The 18,281-nt window shown below is 36.9% G+C and overlaps 2 protein-coding genes across 4 annotated transcripts; one reads left to right on the top strand and one right to left on the bottom strand.

The window, feature by feature from the left end:
* Positions 1-4,505: 4,505 nt before the first annotated feature.
* On the bottom strand, positions 4,506-6,778 carry LOC135643289 (ethylene-responsive transcription factor ERF038-like). Its single transcript, XM_065160067.1, has 2 exons — positions 6,649-6,778; positions 4,506-5,590 (listed from the first exon to the last, which is right to left on the bottom strand). The coding sequence occupies exon 2, from the start codon at positions 5,433-5,435 to the stop codon at positions 4,713-4,715; it is 723 nt and encodes a 240-aa protein (XP_065016139.1). The 5' UTR covers positions 5,436-5,590; positions 6,649-6,778; the 3' UTR covers positions 4,506-4,712.
* LOC135643286 (8-amino-7-oxononanoate synthase-like) lies at positions 6,566-17,308 on the top strand. 3 transcript variants are annotated; one of them, XM_065160061.1, is made up of 11 exons: positions 6,580-6,953; positions 7,268-7,380; positions 7,479-7,586; positions 10,929-11,167; positions 11,249-11,290; positions 11,557-11,644; positions 11,723-11,856; positions 14,722-14,810; positions 16,554-16,704; positions 16,798-16,866; positions 16,963-17,308. In XM_065160061.1, the coding sequence occupies exons 1-11, from the start codon at positions 6,737-6,739 to the stop codon at positions 17,084-17,086; spliced, it is 1,374 nt and encodes a 457-aa protein (XP_065016133.1). In that variant the 5' UTR covers positions 6,580-6,736; the 3' UTR covers positions 17,087-17,308. The 3 variants fall into 3 exon arrangements, 2 of the variants coding, with proteins under 2 accessions (XP_065016133.1, XP_065016134.1); XM_065160062.1 differs by having other exon boundaries at positions 6,936-6,953; positions 7,483-7,586; XR_010498203.1 differs by lacking the exon at positions 16,963-17,308 and having other exon boundaries at positions 6,566-6,953; positions 16,543-16,704.
* The last annotated feature ends 973 nt before the right edge of the window (positions 17,309-18,281 follow it).

The raw sequence follows: 18,281 nt of genomic DNA, 5'->3' as shown, positions 1-18,281 counted from the left end.
AGAAGCATCAATCACCATGCTCAGACGGTATATTTCTATTAAATTGATTAGAAGTTTAATCATGTGCTATCTATAGTTGATTAATCGTTTGTGAGCATAAATGAATTAGGTGAAGGTGTACTCTATCTATTTGTTTGTGTATATTGTAACATCCCATTAGTCCCATATCTGAAGTGGGCAATGTGTATGATTAACTTATAAGGGCCTGATGAGTATACTACATTAATTTTCGCTTAAGCATTTTGGTCCGCAGTTGAAGGACCAAAATGGAGTTATTAGCCAGTTGGTTCATCAGACTCAGGTACATTTGGTATCAGAGCCGACCTAACATTTGAGCAGAGTGAAAGGGCTCGAGTAGGAAAGGGCTACCCGTGGAGTCGAGAACTCATCACGACATGGAGTTATATGTCAGACTCGGGTCGTGACATATATGGCCAATGACCTCATAACATAACAGATCAAAAGAGTTGGTGGGATTTAAGACTCGTGAGATTTAAAAAGATTTGAGAGATGGAACGATTTTTTTTTGGTTATCAGTATATCTTTTCTTCATCTCCATTATTTTTCCTGTGAAAACACATGGTAGTTTATATACTTTTACCTTGGATCACAATGTAATGCATCATGTGGAATATAATGTTGTTTCAGTAAAAGCCTGGTACATGCTTCTGTTATCACCATAATTGCTTGATACTGATAAGTTCATTTGTGACATTTACTTGGCAATTTAGATTTTGATAGCACATAGTTTTCTAGTTCATTTAGAAGGAATCAATTGACAGTGGGTGATAGATCCATCATAAATTTGTAACAACCAAGGCAATATTATTACATATTGTAGCTAAATTTAAGAAAAGACTGGAGGAAGTTTAACTTACTACTCCAACAATTTAATGATTCTATGTGATACTTAAGCTCCTCTGAAAACAAAACATATGATGAATCGGATGTGAACTTGATCTACTAGAAAAATGGTAGTTCTTTGCCATTTTTATGCATTTCAATGCATTGGAACTGAAGCATACAGCACATTGACTATTTGAATTACTTGTAGGCCAAAACTTCTCGTGGAAGCACACCGGGAACAGACTGCAACCTAACAAATGAGTGACAGTGGATGCAGATCAACATACCAAAACAAGACCAAGCCAAATGATGGCAGAACTTTGTCAAGAGCTTGTGCTTGAAGCTGTCGCCCTGGCTGTCACCTCACATTTCATTCTTCTTTTTCCACTATTTTTGGTGTTACAGCAGCCCCATGCCTTCTTTTGAACCTGAGGTGCTCTTACTGTAACTTCCAACATTTCTCCTTACAATTCACATAAGAAAATTATACAGATCAATAAATACTAATGCAGTACTCACTACACTCAATTCACTGTTTGTACTTATTCCTCAAAAAATTCCCAATTTGTTTATCTTGAGATTCTGAAGAAATGAATGTTGTGCTTGTGGAACAAAATTAAGCATGTAAACCTTCCCAAGTGTGATTTAATGAGCAAAAGCTGAGATTAATCAACCAATAGAGGAGTTTTGATTTGCCATAAATGTTAGACTTAATAGGCATATTGAGCTACTTCCTCATAATTTAAGATTTTAAATTTTATAGTCACTCAATCATAATCTATTTTATTCTATCCAGCTCGCATCAAATGCTTGGGTTCAGATTTCAAGAATCAGGTATAATTTGGTATGAATCTGAAATGGATTTTAGATCTAATAAAAACATCGATTCTTTTCTAACGCTTTTGTTGAGATATAATGCAAAATGACATTGTCGGATACCTTCCGATTTCCTTCGAAAGGAACAAAGAAAAATCAAAAGAAAGGGAGAAAGACAAAAAAGAAAGAAAAAAGAAAGAAAAGAAGACTATTCTTGTTGAACATGAGGTTCCACCTTCCGGACCCAAAGATGAACTAGAACAAATGGAGAAGGGATGCATCAAAAGCATTAAAGTATCTCATGATGGTGGTAAAAGAGGCGTATGATGAGCTTCTTTCCAACGTAAAAGAAAAGTTTAGGCTGGCCATACACCACACTTCATCCCCTTCCCTAAAATATATCAAAAGAGAAAAAGAAATCAATGATAGACTTTATGCTTTGCTTGTGCTCGCCCTCGCCGAACTTTCTTGAGGAAAGTTATTAGGTTCTCTAAGCCAAGGAGAAACAATGCGTCTTTCTTCTTACCACCCATGTTCATGGTTCATCAATCAAATATATAGCTCGATTGGGCAACTCAATTCACATAAGTTACACAGAATATTAGCACAACCAAGAAAGTTGGGAACTTCTATGTATATAATCCAACTTTTTAGGCTACCTCATATGGTGAACGAACATTAATGCGACTGAAAACTTTACTATTAGGTTGTGATATAACTAATATAGATGTAATCCAGCTTGTTTTATCTCGAGATTAACCTTTACTCTGATACAGGCGACCTAATTATATATTATTGTTTATAGTTAAACCTTTTTAATATCGGATTCTTAGACTTAAAAAATTTATATTTAAATCTCTATAGTTATAAAAAAAATATTTAACCTCATTCATCCTTATGTCATTGGTTGTATCGACGAAAAATATAGTATATGACAACACGTGTATGAATCACAAAAAAAACAATATGCAAAAGGATAATTTCAATAGTGATGACGGACTAATTATAGATTGTCCCATGTAGTTAGACTTCTTTAGCATTTCAGTTCCTACACTTAAAAAATTATATTATCCTTATAGTTATGAAAGTGAAATATTTAACATCATTTATCCTAATGTCATCGGTCTTACTAATAAAAGATACAACACGTGACAATATGTGCATGAATGACGTCATACCTGTTTACCTCACTTACCTTCTCTTCCTTCTCCCTTTTAGTCGTTGGCAACATAGATGTCTCACCAGTCTTCTCTTCCTCTTTCAGCATCGACGCAGATGAAAGCGACGTCGAAGGAGGAAGAGGATGTATAGCGGTGCGACGCCAACGCAGATGTCGTATCTCCCTCCTCTTCCTCCTATAGTGCTGACGTAGATGCCTAATCACTCTGTCTCCTCATCGTCGATGTTTGGATCGACATCGACAAGGTCAACCACCACGTCATTATTGTCAACCACCATCACAAGAATCACCCACGGTGCCACCATCCATTACTACCATTGAAATTACATTTTTATCTATTATTTTTATGTCATTCATGCATATGCTATCACATGCTCTATCTTTCTAAAACGGACGACATTAGAGTAAATTGGGTTAAATGTTTAGGATTTCAATATAAAATTTTGAAATCTAGGGATTAAAATGTTAAAAATATCTAATTACAAAGGGTAATATGTAATTAGCCCACCATCATAGTTGAAATTATCTTCTTACCCATTGTTTTCGTAACATTCATATATATACTATCAAATGTCTTTCACCGGTAAAACTAATCGTGTTAGGATAAAAAGGATTAGCTGTTTCATTTTAATGATTATAAAAATTTTAATATAAAATTTTCATGAGATACTAAAGATGTTTGACTATATAGAGTAATATATAATTAGTCCAATATAATCTAGTAGAAGAGAAAGGTAGAGAAATAACAAATGTAAGAAAAAATTAAGAGCATCATTGTACCTTTCAACAGCTACCTTTGAGAGAAATCTTGCTTATAATGAGCTAAATTTCTCTTCTAACCGAGCATTCTTATCTTTTCTTGTGACTTCCCCTCTCCAAGACAAACAGAAAGCCTTTAGTCAGATAAGCCAAACCGTACCCTATGGCTTGGACACAAGTTGATGACCAAATTCATGAGGATAGATTTCTGGTCCCATTCACCTCTCATTGTTATTTATTACCAGCTTGTTCTCTGCATGACTTTCTTTGAGTCTCTACAGAATGTGTGTCCCACATACATTTCATCTTAGATTTTCTTTTCCCTCATGTCCCCCATGAAGGTTCTATAATTCACTCTGACTGCTGAATGAGATGCACAATAGATTTCAATATGATAGCATACATTATGAGTGATCAATTTTTGTATGTTTATCACCTCCCAAGCTCAGAAGTAGAGTAATCAAAAGCTACAATTTCAAATATTATCTCACAGCATCAAAACAAAATGGTTTTCTCACTTCCCAACAAAACATCTGTCACTCATTATTAACAAATAATTGCTACCTTGCTGATTGACAGCATGGGCATTTCTCAATGATTGGTAGAGAGATGAAAAGGAAAATTTTATTCTTTTTATAAAAAAAATTAGAAAGAAATTTCCATCACATTAAATGACTTTTGCTTTCTAAGGGAAAAGCAAACCATGATTTTTCTTTCTTGATCAAACCCAACTGAAGACACATCAGTGTCATGAGAGAGACCATTGTCGTGCAGATATATTCTAATGCTCTTTCCTCTTACTGTTGAAAGGTTAGCATTGCAATTGAATGAAGGATCATGCTGAAGATAGTTTTCAGAGAAGGAAAAGAACTGCTCTACTCCTTTACAATTTGTCACCATGTGATTGTACTAAGGCACAGAGGCAAAGCAAATGCTTTACAGTTTGAGCAAATAAGAACATGGCTGTAACGTTACACACTCATACATCATCTAAGTATTCATCGATCTGTCGAACATGATTTGGCTATGTTGTTCTTTGGAAATGTATATTAGTATGTGAGGAAGCTATTGTTAAGTAATTTTACCAAAGCAGAGAAAGAGATCATTGAGACTAGCAGCAGTATCCCCACAGGAATGGCTCCTCGATCTTAAGTTCGCTGACGTCCTCGGCTGCCGACGGTGCCCATGGCGAAGAGTGGCTGAAGCCTTCTCTTAAATCAAGCAGGAGATCGGGTAGATCGAAGAGAGCGCCGTCGCCGTCGCCGTCGTCTCTCGGTGGCGTCACAGGAGCAGGAGAACGGAATGGTGACGGCTTGGTTTGGTTTGGGCTCGTGCGTGACCCGGGGCTGTGATCGCCGAACGTGGTGGCGGCAGCCAGCGCCGCCGCAGCTTGGATGTCCTTCGCTGCAGCGGTGGCCGGACGGGGTAGATGGGAAGCCAGTTCCGGGAAGTTGAGGTACGCAGACTGCCCCTTGATCGCCAACGCCGCCACGTCGTGTGCTCGGGCGGCCATCTCGGCGGTCGGGAATGTCCCGAGCCAGATCCTCGACTTCTTCTTCGGTTCACGGATCTCCGACACCCACTTACCCCATTGACGCATTCGAACGCCGCGGTAAGAAGGATGCTCGCCATCAGTGCGTTGCTTCTTACTCTCCTCGCCACCGGTTGCCCGACCTTTCCTCTTGTAGCCACCCCTGGCTACTTTGCCTGAGATCACCTCTGAACTGTGGACTACTTCTGTCGAAGCATTGGTGGTTGTGGCGGAGGACAAGTTGGAGGAAGAAGAGCAGCAGCAAGAGGAGGAGGAATAGGACGAGCTGAGTGGCTCTTTCATGAGGAAGAGGATGATGGAGAGCAAGCGATGCTGCAGCTAGCAGACTGTGATGCTGTGGGCTTTTATGCACGATGAGACAGCTGCGGTGGCTCATGCAACAGATGTGCCGTGCTATAGTAATTCTCTCGTAAGATTGGATATCCTTAATAGACTTCCTGAAGCAAAGCCAAGTCTAACATCAGATAAGGATCGATCTGAGCCAACGCCGACCATATCATCATACTAATCAAAATACTTAAATTCAAGTTAATAATAATAGACAAACAAATAAAGTCATATTCCACTTTCGAGATTAAACTGATACATCATAAAAAAAAAATGATGTATATCTCTTATTGCAAAATCAGTTAAATTATTTGATCTTATTTAATTAGGTAAGATATATTATAGATATGATTGTATTTTGATTATGGTTATTAATCAATAGAAAAGAAGTTTATGTTATAATAGGATTCCTTAGGGGATGTACTTGATAGGAAAAATTCTCCTAATAACTTATTATAAACCCTCTACTCTTGTTTATAGATAGACAATACTTGTATCGGTCAGATAAGGTTTATTCTTCTGAATAATAATAAAAAGTACTTATCGTAATATTATTAGATCTAATTTTATTTTATTTTAATTTCGACATAAATTTTTTTTTCGCATTACAGATAACATGATTACAAATTTTATGCTAACAAAATCGACGTCGCATTGCATGTCTCTTTTTATCCAATACACACGAGCTTAGTCTCCTGGTTACTATTCCTCTCTCCATTAAACAGTTAATCGGTAATGATATGAAGAACTTGAAGAATTTATCTTTTCTAAAAATAATATAAGGCAAAAAAAAAGCTGTCTTTATAGAATTCTAAAACCAGTTGTTGATATTTCATGCTTATCCAACCTTGATTACTTTCAACACATTCAAAGGCAAAGAGTACTACTATTTAGGAAGAGTTTAGGTAGAAAGATGAGATCAAATCTAAAAGTCTACATTACTTGGAACAATAAACAACGCAACTGAAGTAAGAATGGGCTTTCTACTCCAAGAATGTTATCAATCGGGAAAAAGAAAACCTCGTTGTTTCAACCTCCGAACTGCTAATTTAGAAGGAATCATTTAAGGTTTCTAAGTTCCACTCGTTGCTTCTTTTATTTTTATTTTTCTTGAGTTAAAGTATGTTATGGGTGAAAGAAATGAATTATTGTGAGTAAGAAGCTTTACTTGCGCGGCCCGTTTCTCCTCGGTCTTCTCGACGTTGCGTTTTCCTTTGGGTAATTCTCGGCTCATCTCTCTCTCTCTCCGGAAACCGATGGCGCTTTGGGATCAGTGGGTGGAGGCGGCCCTCGTAAAGTTGGCCTCCAAGAATCTCTTGCGCTCAACCCGCCCCATTTCCCTCACGCCGGCGTACTTTGCCGCCGACGAGGTCGAGACGTTCGATGGGCCTCGCCAGTGGGACCGGTCGTCGGTTGAGGTGGAGATGGATGAGCGCGCCTTCCGCGAATGGCTCTCGGAACTCCCTGACCCGGGTAAATCTTTTGAGCCTTTTGTATTTGGTATAAAAATATGCTTTTGCCCTATTTTGCCAGAATTTCGCTTGCATTCGCTTCCTATCTTGCCTTAAAAGTTCATCTTTGTTGCGTCCTTCACATTTAAATACCTTTTTCTCAGAAATAACTCCTTCAATTACTGTTATCGGTTCCTAGTGAAAGGACTTTATCTCTTCTTCTTCTTGGTTTGGTAAAAACGTGATTCTTTTTGGTAGGGGCTTCACTTAGTGTAAGGTATTTTTGAGATTAAATAATTCACGATGAGAACTGGATCTTTGGTGCTGTCTATCCAGGAGGCGAGTCCATCGCTAAAGATGAGAACGTGAGTAGGAAGCTGCTACTTTTCTCAGGGAACGATTACTTGGGTTTGAGTTCCCATCCGGCTGTGCGGAAGGCTGCTGCAAAGGTGCACTAATTTGATGGTTGCATGTAGTTGCAAATCATGATAAAATTTATTATCTACAAATTTTTATACAAGTTTTATTTACTTCGGTCTTCTTTTAGGCAGCCCAAGAACATGGTATGGGTCCAAGGGGTTCTGCTTTGATCTGTGGCTACTCTAATTATCACATGCTACTTGAAGCTTCATTGGCAGAACTGAAGAACAAAGAGGTGCTTGATAAATCTTTGTTGCTATGCACTATTAGATTACCTTTGCTTCTTGGTAGCAAGTAGTAATGTTGTCTCCCAAGGGTCTGAAGAATGAATATTGGACAAGTTGAACCGTATAGACATCCTCTCTATGACTATTAAATGTAAGCCTTGAAGATGATTATTTGGTTGTTGCTTTACTTCATAATGAGGTTTAAGGAGGAAGGATCCAGGGCGATTGGCAGTTTGAATCGGAGTATCAAAGATTTTGCCAAAAATGAACAACTAAGAAATAAAAATTAAAGAAAATTTTGGACAGAGTACCTGAAAAATATATAAGGAAACAATGAACCAATATTAGTCTGTATCAAATATTATTTGAAGTCAATAGTAGTAATGTCCTGCAGCACACATTGCCAAACCAAAAGAGATTGAAAGAACACTTGTCACTAGATCATTGAGGATCTGTGTAGCACCAATCTAAACTTTCCTTTACATGATGGATTGGCCAAGCCTTATTTTGCCAAATCAACATTCAGCAGTGTCTTGGGATCTACATCAACTATAAAATTTTTACTTAGTTTCAAACTGCATTTCATGAACTTGGGTGAGAGTCTTCGGCTGCATGGATGTGTAAAAATCTTTGTATGAGATAAGATAAGTACCCCTGGGTCTTCTTCCCTCTTGGAAATGTCTAGTAGCAGCAGCAGATTAGTAGCATGGGAGCAGTAAAAGAAGGCCAATGGCAGCAGCACCAGAAGCAGAGAAGACCCAAATTGGACCAGTGACAAGATCAGAAGCTTAAGCGGGAACTGGCAACATTATAGACATGCTGGGCAACTCCTGCCTATTTCTATATAGGGCAGGGGCTGTGTGAGGTAACGAGTCACAATACTTATATCTGCATGAGGATTCAAGTCGTGAGACTGTTGACCCTGCCTCATGGAAAGTAATCACAGGATTCCTTTCTGCATGAGGACAGGAGTTGGTGGACTCCCTTCCCTTGTCGGATTGGTATTCTGGTTTAACCAGCTTCTTCGGGACTGATCAAATTCAATCTTTGACTGATCTTGCTTCAGCGATGGACCAATCCAGCATGTCTTTAATGTTGCCAGGCCCATATTGGGTTGATACTATTGTTACTTGCCATAAATGGGTATCCTCTGCTGCTCTGCTGCTACCTGCCACCTTTTACTGCTGGGCTGCTAATAATCTGCTGCTGCTGCTGCCTATCACCTTCTTTTACTGCTGGGCTGCTAATAATCTGTGGCTACTGCTTGATGTGTCTGAGAGTGGGAATAGAGGAAGGGAAAAAGGAAGAAGTCTGCTCCAAATGTAATATAGACACCTTTCTGTCACATGGTTGTTCATGAATCTATGTTTTATCTGCACCCTACTCCTAGGTGTATCTTTGCTCAGTCAAGGAAACCTTGATGAAGACTCTTTACCGAGTCTACAATATTGGTTGGTTGCTGCTGAGGTGTGCTCTGGATTCGGATCCCTTCTCCACAACTCTCCCTTCCCTCCCGCTATGGATTTCGTGTCGATTCGCGTATGGTTGGATCTGCACCCGTGCTTCACCTCCCCCCTTCTCGATGCCATCCAATTCGGACTACCGGTTTTATCTCTTTTATGCATTGGGCTGCATGGGATCTTCTTGTCATCTGTGTTAACATCAATTGGCAAGTAACATCATAGTTTTGTTTGCATATATATTAACAGGGAAAAGAAAACCAAAATGAAAATGGACTCCTTGGCAATGTAGAGTTGATCTCATACTAGCAACTTATAGGATTTGATGAAATACAAAAGGATCACGGTGCCTCTTTTTGTTGGTATTAAATCATAGTATCATCATAAATTTGATATCAAAAGATGAGCGAGTTCAATAGAAGTGTCCTATAAAACTAAGCTGAGGATACCTGATAAAAGCCCAATTGGGATTGAAGTTAGTAGAACAGTAAAAAAAATATAGAATTAAAGGATTCAACGAGAGGAGAATCACTTAGAGTTGCTTTTGTATCATCAACTTTGTTTATATCTTATAGTAAAACAATGGTTCTTTTGAATTTTTTTTATGAACTTATTTAATCATTATTCTTGATTCAAACATTGAAAAGTCTTGATTTTGGTTGAAGAGATTTCCTTTGATTATTTGTTAATTGTAGACTATAATAGCTAATTTTCATTTTGTTTTCTTGTTATTTCACTGTTACTTGGCCATGTATGATATCTTTTAGTGTGCATGCATTTTATGCTGAGAAAACTTGATTCTTGCCTCAGAAGTAGACTTATCACACAATATTAGTGATAAGACACTGGGAGGGGGCTTTAAGTGATCCTACTTGATACTAATCTGACTATTATTTTTGAAATAAGGAGCAAGGATAAGGGTGATTAATGTACACAAGCCTTTCAAAATTTTCATCTTGTTCACATCTGGACCCGAGGTTTGCTTAGCAATGTATATGCTAATCACAAGATCCATAATGAACATTTTTTTTGGCTGAAGTAACAGAGTATTAGTTGGACTATTTGACATATTGGCATAGAGGGCATGTCGAGATTATGGAATTTGAAAGCCATGATCAGAAAGGTTGAAGTGATTAGAACTAGACAGTGTCAAGTTGTGCAAAATATTTGAGGATGTCACCTAATGTTTCATCCAGGATTTTAGTTTTGCACACTGGACCTATGCTGGTCACAGGCTGGGCTGTTATAAATTCGGGGCGTATCGACATATGATATGTTGATACATACCACAGTACTAGAAGGGTGGAGGAAGAGGAGGAGAAGGAAAAAAAAGGAGAAGAGCATCATGCGTGCTGGGCCGATAGCACGAGTGGTGTGAACAGCGCAAGCGGATGTGGTGGGCTTTCCACTTGGTTAAGATATGATAGATAACATGCCAAAATTGGGTCGTGACCCCTGTACCTAATCTGGACCTCCCGTAAACCGGCTGATACATGCAGGGTCATGCAAAATCACAAATTAAAGTTTTAACAAACTATTGAATGCTTCTTTGTTAGAGCTTTAATGTATGCTAGGTTTTACCCTTGCAGGAATGAGAAAATGTTAGTGCTTGTTCTGTATTAGTGATCAATGGAGACAGCCACTAGGGCAATTCACAAGGATGGATATGTAAAGTTTGGTGTTAAAACTTTGTTGTACAAGCTCTTTCAGAAGTAACAAGTATGCATCATTCTTTGCAAATTTTGTGCAGCTTTAAGTACTCCAATTATTAGTCCTTATATTTTGTACTATAGATGAACAAGTTAGATGTCATACAATTCTTTGTATTTTGTTTTTCAATTATTTATTATATGTTACTATACAGAACTGCTTGGCTTAAATGCTATATAGGATTGCCTTCTTTGTCCTACTGGATTTGCTGCCAATGTGGCTTTCATGTCAGCTCTTGGAAGTATTTGTTCTCTGTTGGCTGTTGGTGGCCGACCATCCGAAGATCAGAAGATTGCTATTTTCTCAGATGCCTTAAACCATGCATCAATAATTGATGGGATTCGTCTTGTTGAGCGGCAACAAGAAGCTGAAGTATTTGTGTACCGGCATCGTGACATGGTCCATCTCAATGCTTTGTTGTATGTTCTCTAATATGGCTAAGTCTAAATGTGTTGTCTATATATGAATGAATAACTGGAAACACACATGTTTTTCAACAGGTCATGTTGCAAGATGGCAAAAAAGGTCGTCATTACTGATAGGTAATTTGCACCTGTTGACCTCAATGATGTTGTCCTATGTTGTTCAAGTTGCATTTTTGGGTAGGAAATTTGGGTTGCTATAAGCAGGGTGTTTAATTTCAGTGCTGGTCCCATACTGGTCCCTAATCAGACTGGTACAGTATCTGTGGTACAGGCAGTGTATGCTGCAAGGTGCTTTGGAATATGGTTTTTGATGAGTGTGACCGTCAGATACTTTTCCTCCATGAATCTGAAATATCTGATCTTTTTCTCTTCTTATATTGCAGTCTATTCAGTATGGATGGAGATTTTGCTCCCATAAGTGATCTTGTTGAGCTTCGCAAGAAGCATGGTTTTCTGTTGGCCATTGACGATGTGAGAAAAGATTGGTATATTTCATCCTAAACATTTGATGTATTTTAAAGGATTTGACTGTCAAGAAAATGGTTTCAGGCTCATTCGACACTTGTATGCGGGGAGAATGGTGGAGGTCTTCTAGAAGTCTATGGATGTGAAAGTGATGTTGATATATGCATAGGCACTTTGAGTAAGGCTGTCGGCTGCCTGGGTGGTTTTGTTGCTTGCAGGTAATTCTCTCATGTTATTTTGGTCTATTCATACAAGTATACAACTTAACTGATTATGTCAGTCATGGATCATAAGACCAGCAAAGGTAATAACAAATCTATGTTCTCTTAACTCTCACAGATTGTATTTATGATGAGATTTTGCAGTGGGTACTATCTACAACTTCACTAAATGAAATTCACTTATAGACTTATGATCATACTTGGTTTGGCTCTCATAAGTTGGAAAGAATAATAGTAGTTGCTATAACTCTCAACAATCATTTATCGATGCTTATGCTTGTTGTGCTTCAAGTATGGATTTATTCTTCATGGCACTGGGAATGCTTATCATCAACTATGCTCATGCCTATGCTAGTCACATGCTGGCAAATGTATGTGGTCATGACTGCTTAACTATTCCTAGTTTAAATCTATTTAAATGATACATACTGTCTAGCATATGCATTGACATGGGTAACTCATGCTACAACAATCAAAATAACATGAATCCTTCTGTTCAGTGAGGATTAACATCCTTTGATCCTTCAAGGATCATCATGTCTTTTCTCATTGTTTCAGGCAATATCTTCTTTGGTTTTTCTTGCTCTCTTATAGTGCCAAACCTTTGTTTAAATTAACTTTTCTTCCAGTACACTTGAAACAAAAAAATTCTCTTTGAATATGTTGAACCATCTTTTTCTAGGCTTTCTTTTGTAAATTTATTTTTTTTGTGCTATCTTTTGGCCACTAGACATTCTGGATCATAATTATGCGAGTGACTAGGAATGAGAAGCGTTTTCATTTGGGTTGGGAAAAATATCTTACTTGATTGACATGTCCTTTTATTCTGACAATGACGATCTCCAACTCTCACAACAATAATCTCTAACATTCCTATGTGCACTGCACGGTCAAGAAAATTCGATAAACCATTGGTGGTGATATGTTATTTATTACTTACTCTTCATACCAGGCTATTCATAACATTAGATCATTCCTGCTGAATGATCAATGGATAGCAAATATCCTCTTTAGCAAAAATATATCTCCAAATGATGTTCCTGTTATGCTGCATAAGAAATATTCGCTTTGATGTCCCTTCTTGTTGATCAATGAATCCAAGAAAACTAAAGCTTTTACTTTCTGACCAGTTTTGATGCCTATCTTCTTAAGATCTTCAATTGTTAGCTTAACAATTTAAAAGTTACAGTTTATATATTATATCTTGGTCATATTATGAATTCCAAAATTTATTCAGTTGTCCTTGTGTGCTGCCACCATCTTGTTTAATGATTCCATAAACTTTTGAGAGTGAGAGTTTAAGACTTACATAGGCCTGAACAAAGTGTAAAAGATATTGAAAAATTTCAGACTTTAATTCCTCCTATGCATTCTTTTGAGTTATGTTCAAGTTTTGGAACAATACTTGATATTCTGGGTTTTCAATCAAATTGCTTCATTTGAATTTTTACATACAGCTCTATCATAAGTGATCAACTGCTAAACCTAAGTATGAATTGTTTGTTGGTTGGTTTGTTCGGAATATAGCATCAGCAAAATAAATAAATAAATAAATAGGTTTCACTAACAATTATAACTCTTTAAAATTTTAATGTTCTATTATTGTTTATGCAGTTTACATTAAATTTCTACTGTGCTTTTGCTGGGTAGCCTAATTTATGTGAGAATGACTGCAAAAAAGAATCAATAGTTACTTGACCAAAATAGTACAGCAATAGTATTAATAATGAAAATGGAGTTAAGTCAGTTTGAATAACATCATGTTAATTTATCGATGGAAATTATGCTGATAGCACTGTTAATTGGATGCTACTTTGTTTTAATTGAGTGTTACATTTTTTTGTTGATAATGAACAATCAAACTTTTTCACTGCAATACCTTAAATTTAGCATAAACATAGTTTAAATAGTTTATTAAATCTCTAGACGTTTTTATTAAACTAGCAAAACTTTTTGAGTTGCTCCCTTTTTGTGAGAAAAGCTCATCATAATAATTATTTTGATCATGTTTTAAATCACATAAGCAATAACAATGTAAAGGAGACATGAAGTCCTCATTTGTGGATGGAAAGTATTTAATATTTTCAATAAAGATTTTGATTGGACTTCCATAAATCCCAAGGATAACCCTTAGGAAAGGGTCCAGTATATATTTAACTCTAACATCGTCCACCACATGTGAGCCGAATTAGACTACGAATGTGAAATTGAACCCAAGTGTGTGCAAGTCAATTAGAGAAGATGACATTGCACAATTATTATTAAACGCTGAACAAATTAAAAGGAGCAAATACAAAGTTTGAACTTGCAAACTGCTCTGATGCCATTGATAAAGATTTTCATTTGGCTACCACAGATCCTCCAAGTTTAAGCTATTGGGAAAGAGTCCAAGATATATTTAACTCTAACAAATTAATAGTTATTAATGTTCAATACTAAAAAATTTAAGTCAAACTTAGCTTAAACAATCAAGTTGATTAAAAAAACCAATATTTCTGTGGCTAATTCCTGGTGCTTTTTTCTTTGTTATTTTTGTACTTTTTAGTGCATTATGGTGCTTTCCCAATTTTTGATGTGATAAAAGTTTTCTTCCAAATTTGATGCTTTCTTTTTTGCTGTACTCCTTTTTATTACTCTATGCAACTTTGGAGTTGTATATGCCACATGACTTTTAATAGCTTGATCTTATTGTGAATATTTTGGTGCTTCAGTTTTCATTAAGGAGGTTATCTCTTTCTACATAGTGTTGGTTGTCTATTTAAGTTGCTTCAGTATTTGGACATGGAAGATTAAGCAGATGTGCTTTTTAGATGTTTTATTTCTTTAAAGTCGAGTATCTAATATCTAACACTTACTGTGCAGCAATAAATGGAAACAGCTAATACAATCAAGAGGTCGCTCCTTTATCTTCTCAACTTCACTCCCAGTGCCGATTGTTGCTGCTTCTTATGGTATTTATTGCTTGGAGTTTCTCCAACCCATATTATTTCATATAAACAAATTCTCTGAATTTCATAGTTCTTGGTGTCAGGTTTTTATGTCAGAATACCTGAGATATTTCATACAATGTTGACTGCAACCCTTTTTGGCTGTTGTCTGGCTGTTTATGGGTGATGTCAGTCCCCTCATGAATCTGACTTGTAGAGTACAGAATGTTGTGGCGATGAGGGTGACACTGGGTACAAGATAGTGATCTCACATGGTAAACAATGTAGGACACAAAAGAATGATAAATGGTGGCTGAGACTAAGAAGAGACATTGAATCCTTGGCCATAGTGGCTTTTGCTGCTTGATACATAATTCTTGGCATAATTGCTCAGTCCTTGGCACTACTTTGGTCGTGTTTCTGCCAGGTTGGTGTACCATTGAAACTAAAAAACCTTGGTTACGACATGTCATGGTGACTGGAGGTTGTCTAACATAATTTTGTTGGAAAGTTGATACATTTTTGTTGACGTCTTCTTGTAGCTGCATTATTTGATCAATGGCTATAAATCAATGTCTTAAATCAACACTTGAATGCCTAACCTTTCTGCAATTAACTAAAATCCACTTTGGAAGACATAGGGTGCTTGTGAAAATGTTAGACGAGCTAATGAGAAGTTGAAGTGGCGGCAAGGATAATTCGTTGTGTGCCGTGAGAATATCAGTTATGAAGATTGATAGGGGATAGAGGAAATTCACAATAAACACTCAAAAGGAGGCCCTTTTGGGGAAGAAGAAAATTGGAAATTGTTGTATTATCAAAGAAGTGGTATCTATAGACTCCTGTATTAATACCCGTGAATCATGTTGGTCCCTATTCACAATTCATTTTCCTTGATAATAGGTTTCAAGTATCAATCTGTATGTCTACATCAGAGGAGACGTTAGGTTTGGCTTCTTATATACTGTTTACATAATATTAAAACATTTCTAATGTAGTTACTTAAAATCATGCATCTCTGTCTTCTTGCTGAATTTGCAAATGAGTTATTTTGATTCAGGTGCCCTCAAGACATTATAGTTGATCTATTGAATAGTAGAACCATTCAGTTCAAGGGTCAAAGTGGTGTAATTCTTCTTCTTAATTTCTAATTTGGATGTTTCATTGGGTATCTTAAAATGACTTGCATTAATTTACATCTCCATACATGTAATGACTCATAATGGACTTCATTTGGTTAAAGCAACCAGTTCAGGATCAAAGTTGTGTGATTAATGCTACTATTTCAAGAAAGATGCTTCTAGGTAGGACTTATCCCAATTAAGGATAGTGGATTGTGTGACCAGTGAGTCAAGAATTTACCTGCCATTGTTATAATTATTGATATAAAAGGTTGTAATTGTGGAAGCAGATGAACATTTTTGTCTGCTCAGGTGTGAGATGTTCATTTCGGGATCTGAATAGTACTATGGGCATGCATAAAGCTCCAGATCATAGAACTTGATGAATTGATGGTTACTCTGCTTTCCATTCTAGGAGAACTTTTTTTCGAAGACTATAAACATCGTAAGGTTAATCCTCTCAAGCTATTACTATGATGAAAATACTGTCACTTCCAGAAACACAGGGTTGTTATGATGAGGTTTTTCTTGACTTTCACATTGAATAACTTGTACCTCCTATTTGTTCTTTTTAACTACTTATGGTGTCCACAACTAGTGCTTTTTAATTGTGGAAAATGCTTCACATCAAGCAGTGTCCTTGCAGCTTCTCTTGTTGTGGCAAGAAAGGAGAAGTGGCGGAGAACAGCGGTTTGGAGTAGAGTGGATGACTTCAATGCTTTAACCCGACTTAACATCACTAGTCCAATAATTTCTCTGGTCATCGGTAGTGAAAAGGCAGCACTTTGTGCAAGCAGGTGATAGGCTGTTTTCACATCTTTTACCTCAAATGTGTTCTCCTAAATGTTACTTACGGTTGTTTTTATCCCCATGTGGTTACTGTTGGCCAGACATATGCTAGAATCTGGTTTTCATATAACGGCAATCAGGCCACCTACAGTTCCTCCCAATTCATGCAGGTAGGTCTATGATCAAAATTCTAGAGAAAATTTTCCTTTCTTTTACGTCAGTATAGATCTATCTTGTGACATCTTCGAGATTCGATCCTTCGACAGGTTGCGGATCACCCTGAGTGCTGCTCACACTTTTGAGGATATCAAAAAGCTCGTAGCTGCTTTATCCCTCTGTTTTGTGTTCCCTGCTGCTGATCAGAATGCTCAAATAGCTTCAAAGCTCTGAAACATACGGCCACTTGTAGCCGTTGCAATTTTTATTTGAAAACTTCCAGAAGCCCTCTATAGATGTGATAATAAAATTTTCGCCTGGGTTTTAAGGACTAGAAGATTAATCGATACGATACAGATAGCAAAGAGGAATTGGAAGGTAAGAATTCTATATTTCAGATTAGTGGTGTCTTGCTATTAATAGAAATAGCATAGTAGCTGATCTATTTTGTTGCGACTTGACTTCTCGGTGATAAGTATGCATATCGGACAGAATGGCAAACAGTGAAACCAGTTTTTGCAGGAGAAATCAATTATTTTTGGGTGCTACTGCACCTCATAACGTAGAGCTCTTATCATTCGCGTCCACTTTCTTTTCCTGCTTTGTTACACAGGAGTAGATGAAAATAATACTAGTCAAATGTAAGGTGACATGCAATAGATACAACTGTATGTCTCCTTTGCTTTCCTTTTGATCCAAATATGCAGAGATAATTGGGTGAGGAATAATTTAGGGATGTGGAACAGGTGATGTATTCATAAACTTTATCTAAACCTGCACTCAACTAATTAGGTATTTAATTACCTACTTTCCTAATTAAACCTTTGAGATTATAAATCTGCTCTTTAGGGAGTTCTACAATTCCCATTTACTTTAATGCATGACTCTAGCAAACAAGACCATGTTCTTTTATGACATTGTTGTCCATAACTTGGTCAACATGATAACAATTAGTACACATCAAAGAGAAATAATCTGCATCTGCAAATCAAAGACAAGTCAGAAAAATGGCTGTTGGGATTCACATTTTTGTGTGGTGGTATTATAAGTTGCAAAACAAAGGGAATAACAGATCCTCATTGTCAACAATTGCCAGTCTAGAAATTATAAACACCACCCTTCTCTTTATCCTCTTATATAAATGAAAAAAAGATGATTCCTCATTTATTGGTATTTAATATAAAAAATAGAGTATAAAAACTAACTAATATTACCAATTTTTTGGGTCCACAGCCTGCGTGATAGCTCCTCCATTGAAGCTACTCAAAAGAAAGAAACTTCCTCAAATGCTATTGTAAGATCCCAAGAAATGATCAGTGAGCTCATGATTTGGCATCAACAGACCTTGAATGGCAATAAAAAGAAAGATGAGATAGCTATTCAACTATTTATACTCTTGAAGGAAGTTATCAAAATGCAATCACTGTCA

Source organism: Musa acuminata, chromosome BXJ3-7 (assembly GCF_036884655.1).
Source record: "Musa acuminata AAA Group cultivar baxijiao chromosome BXJ3-7, Cavendish_Baxijiao_AAA, whole genome shotgun sequence".
Taxonomy (NCBI): Eukaryota; Viridiplantae; Streptophyta; class Magnoliopsida; order Zingiberales; family Musaceae; genus Musa; species Musa acuminata.
The sequence above is the reverse complement of the archived record's forward strand: the minus strand, read 5'-3'. Positions and strand labels throughout refer to the sequence as shown.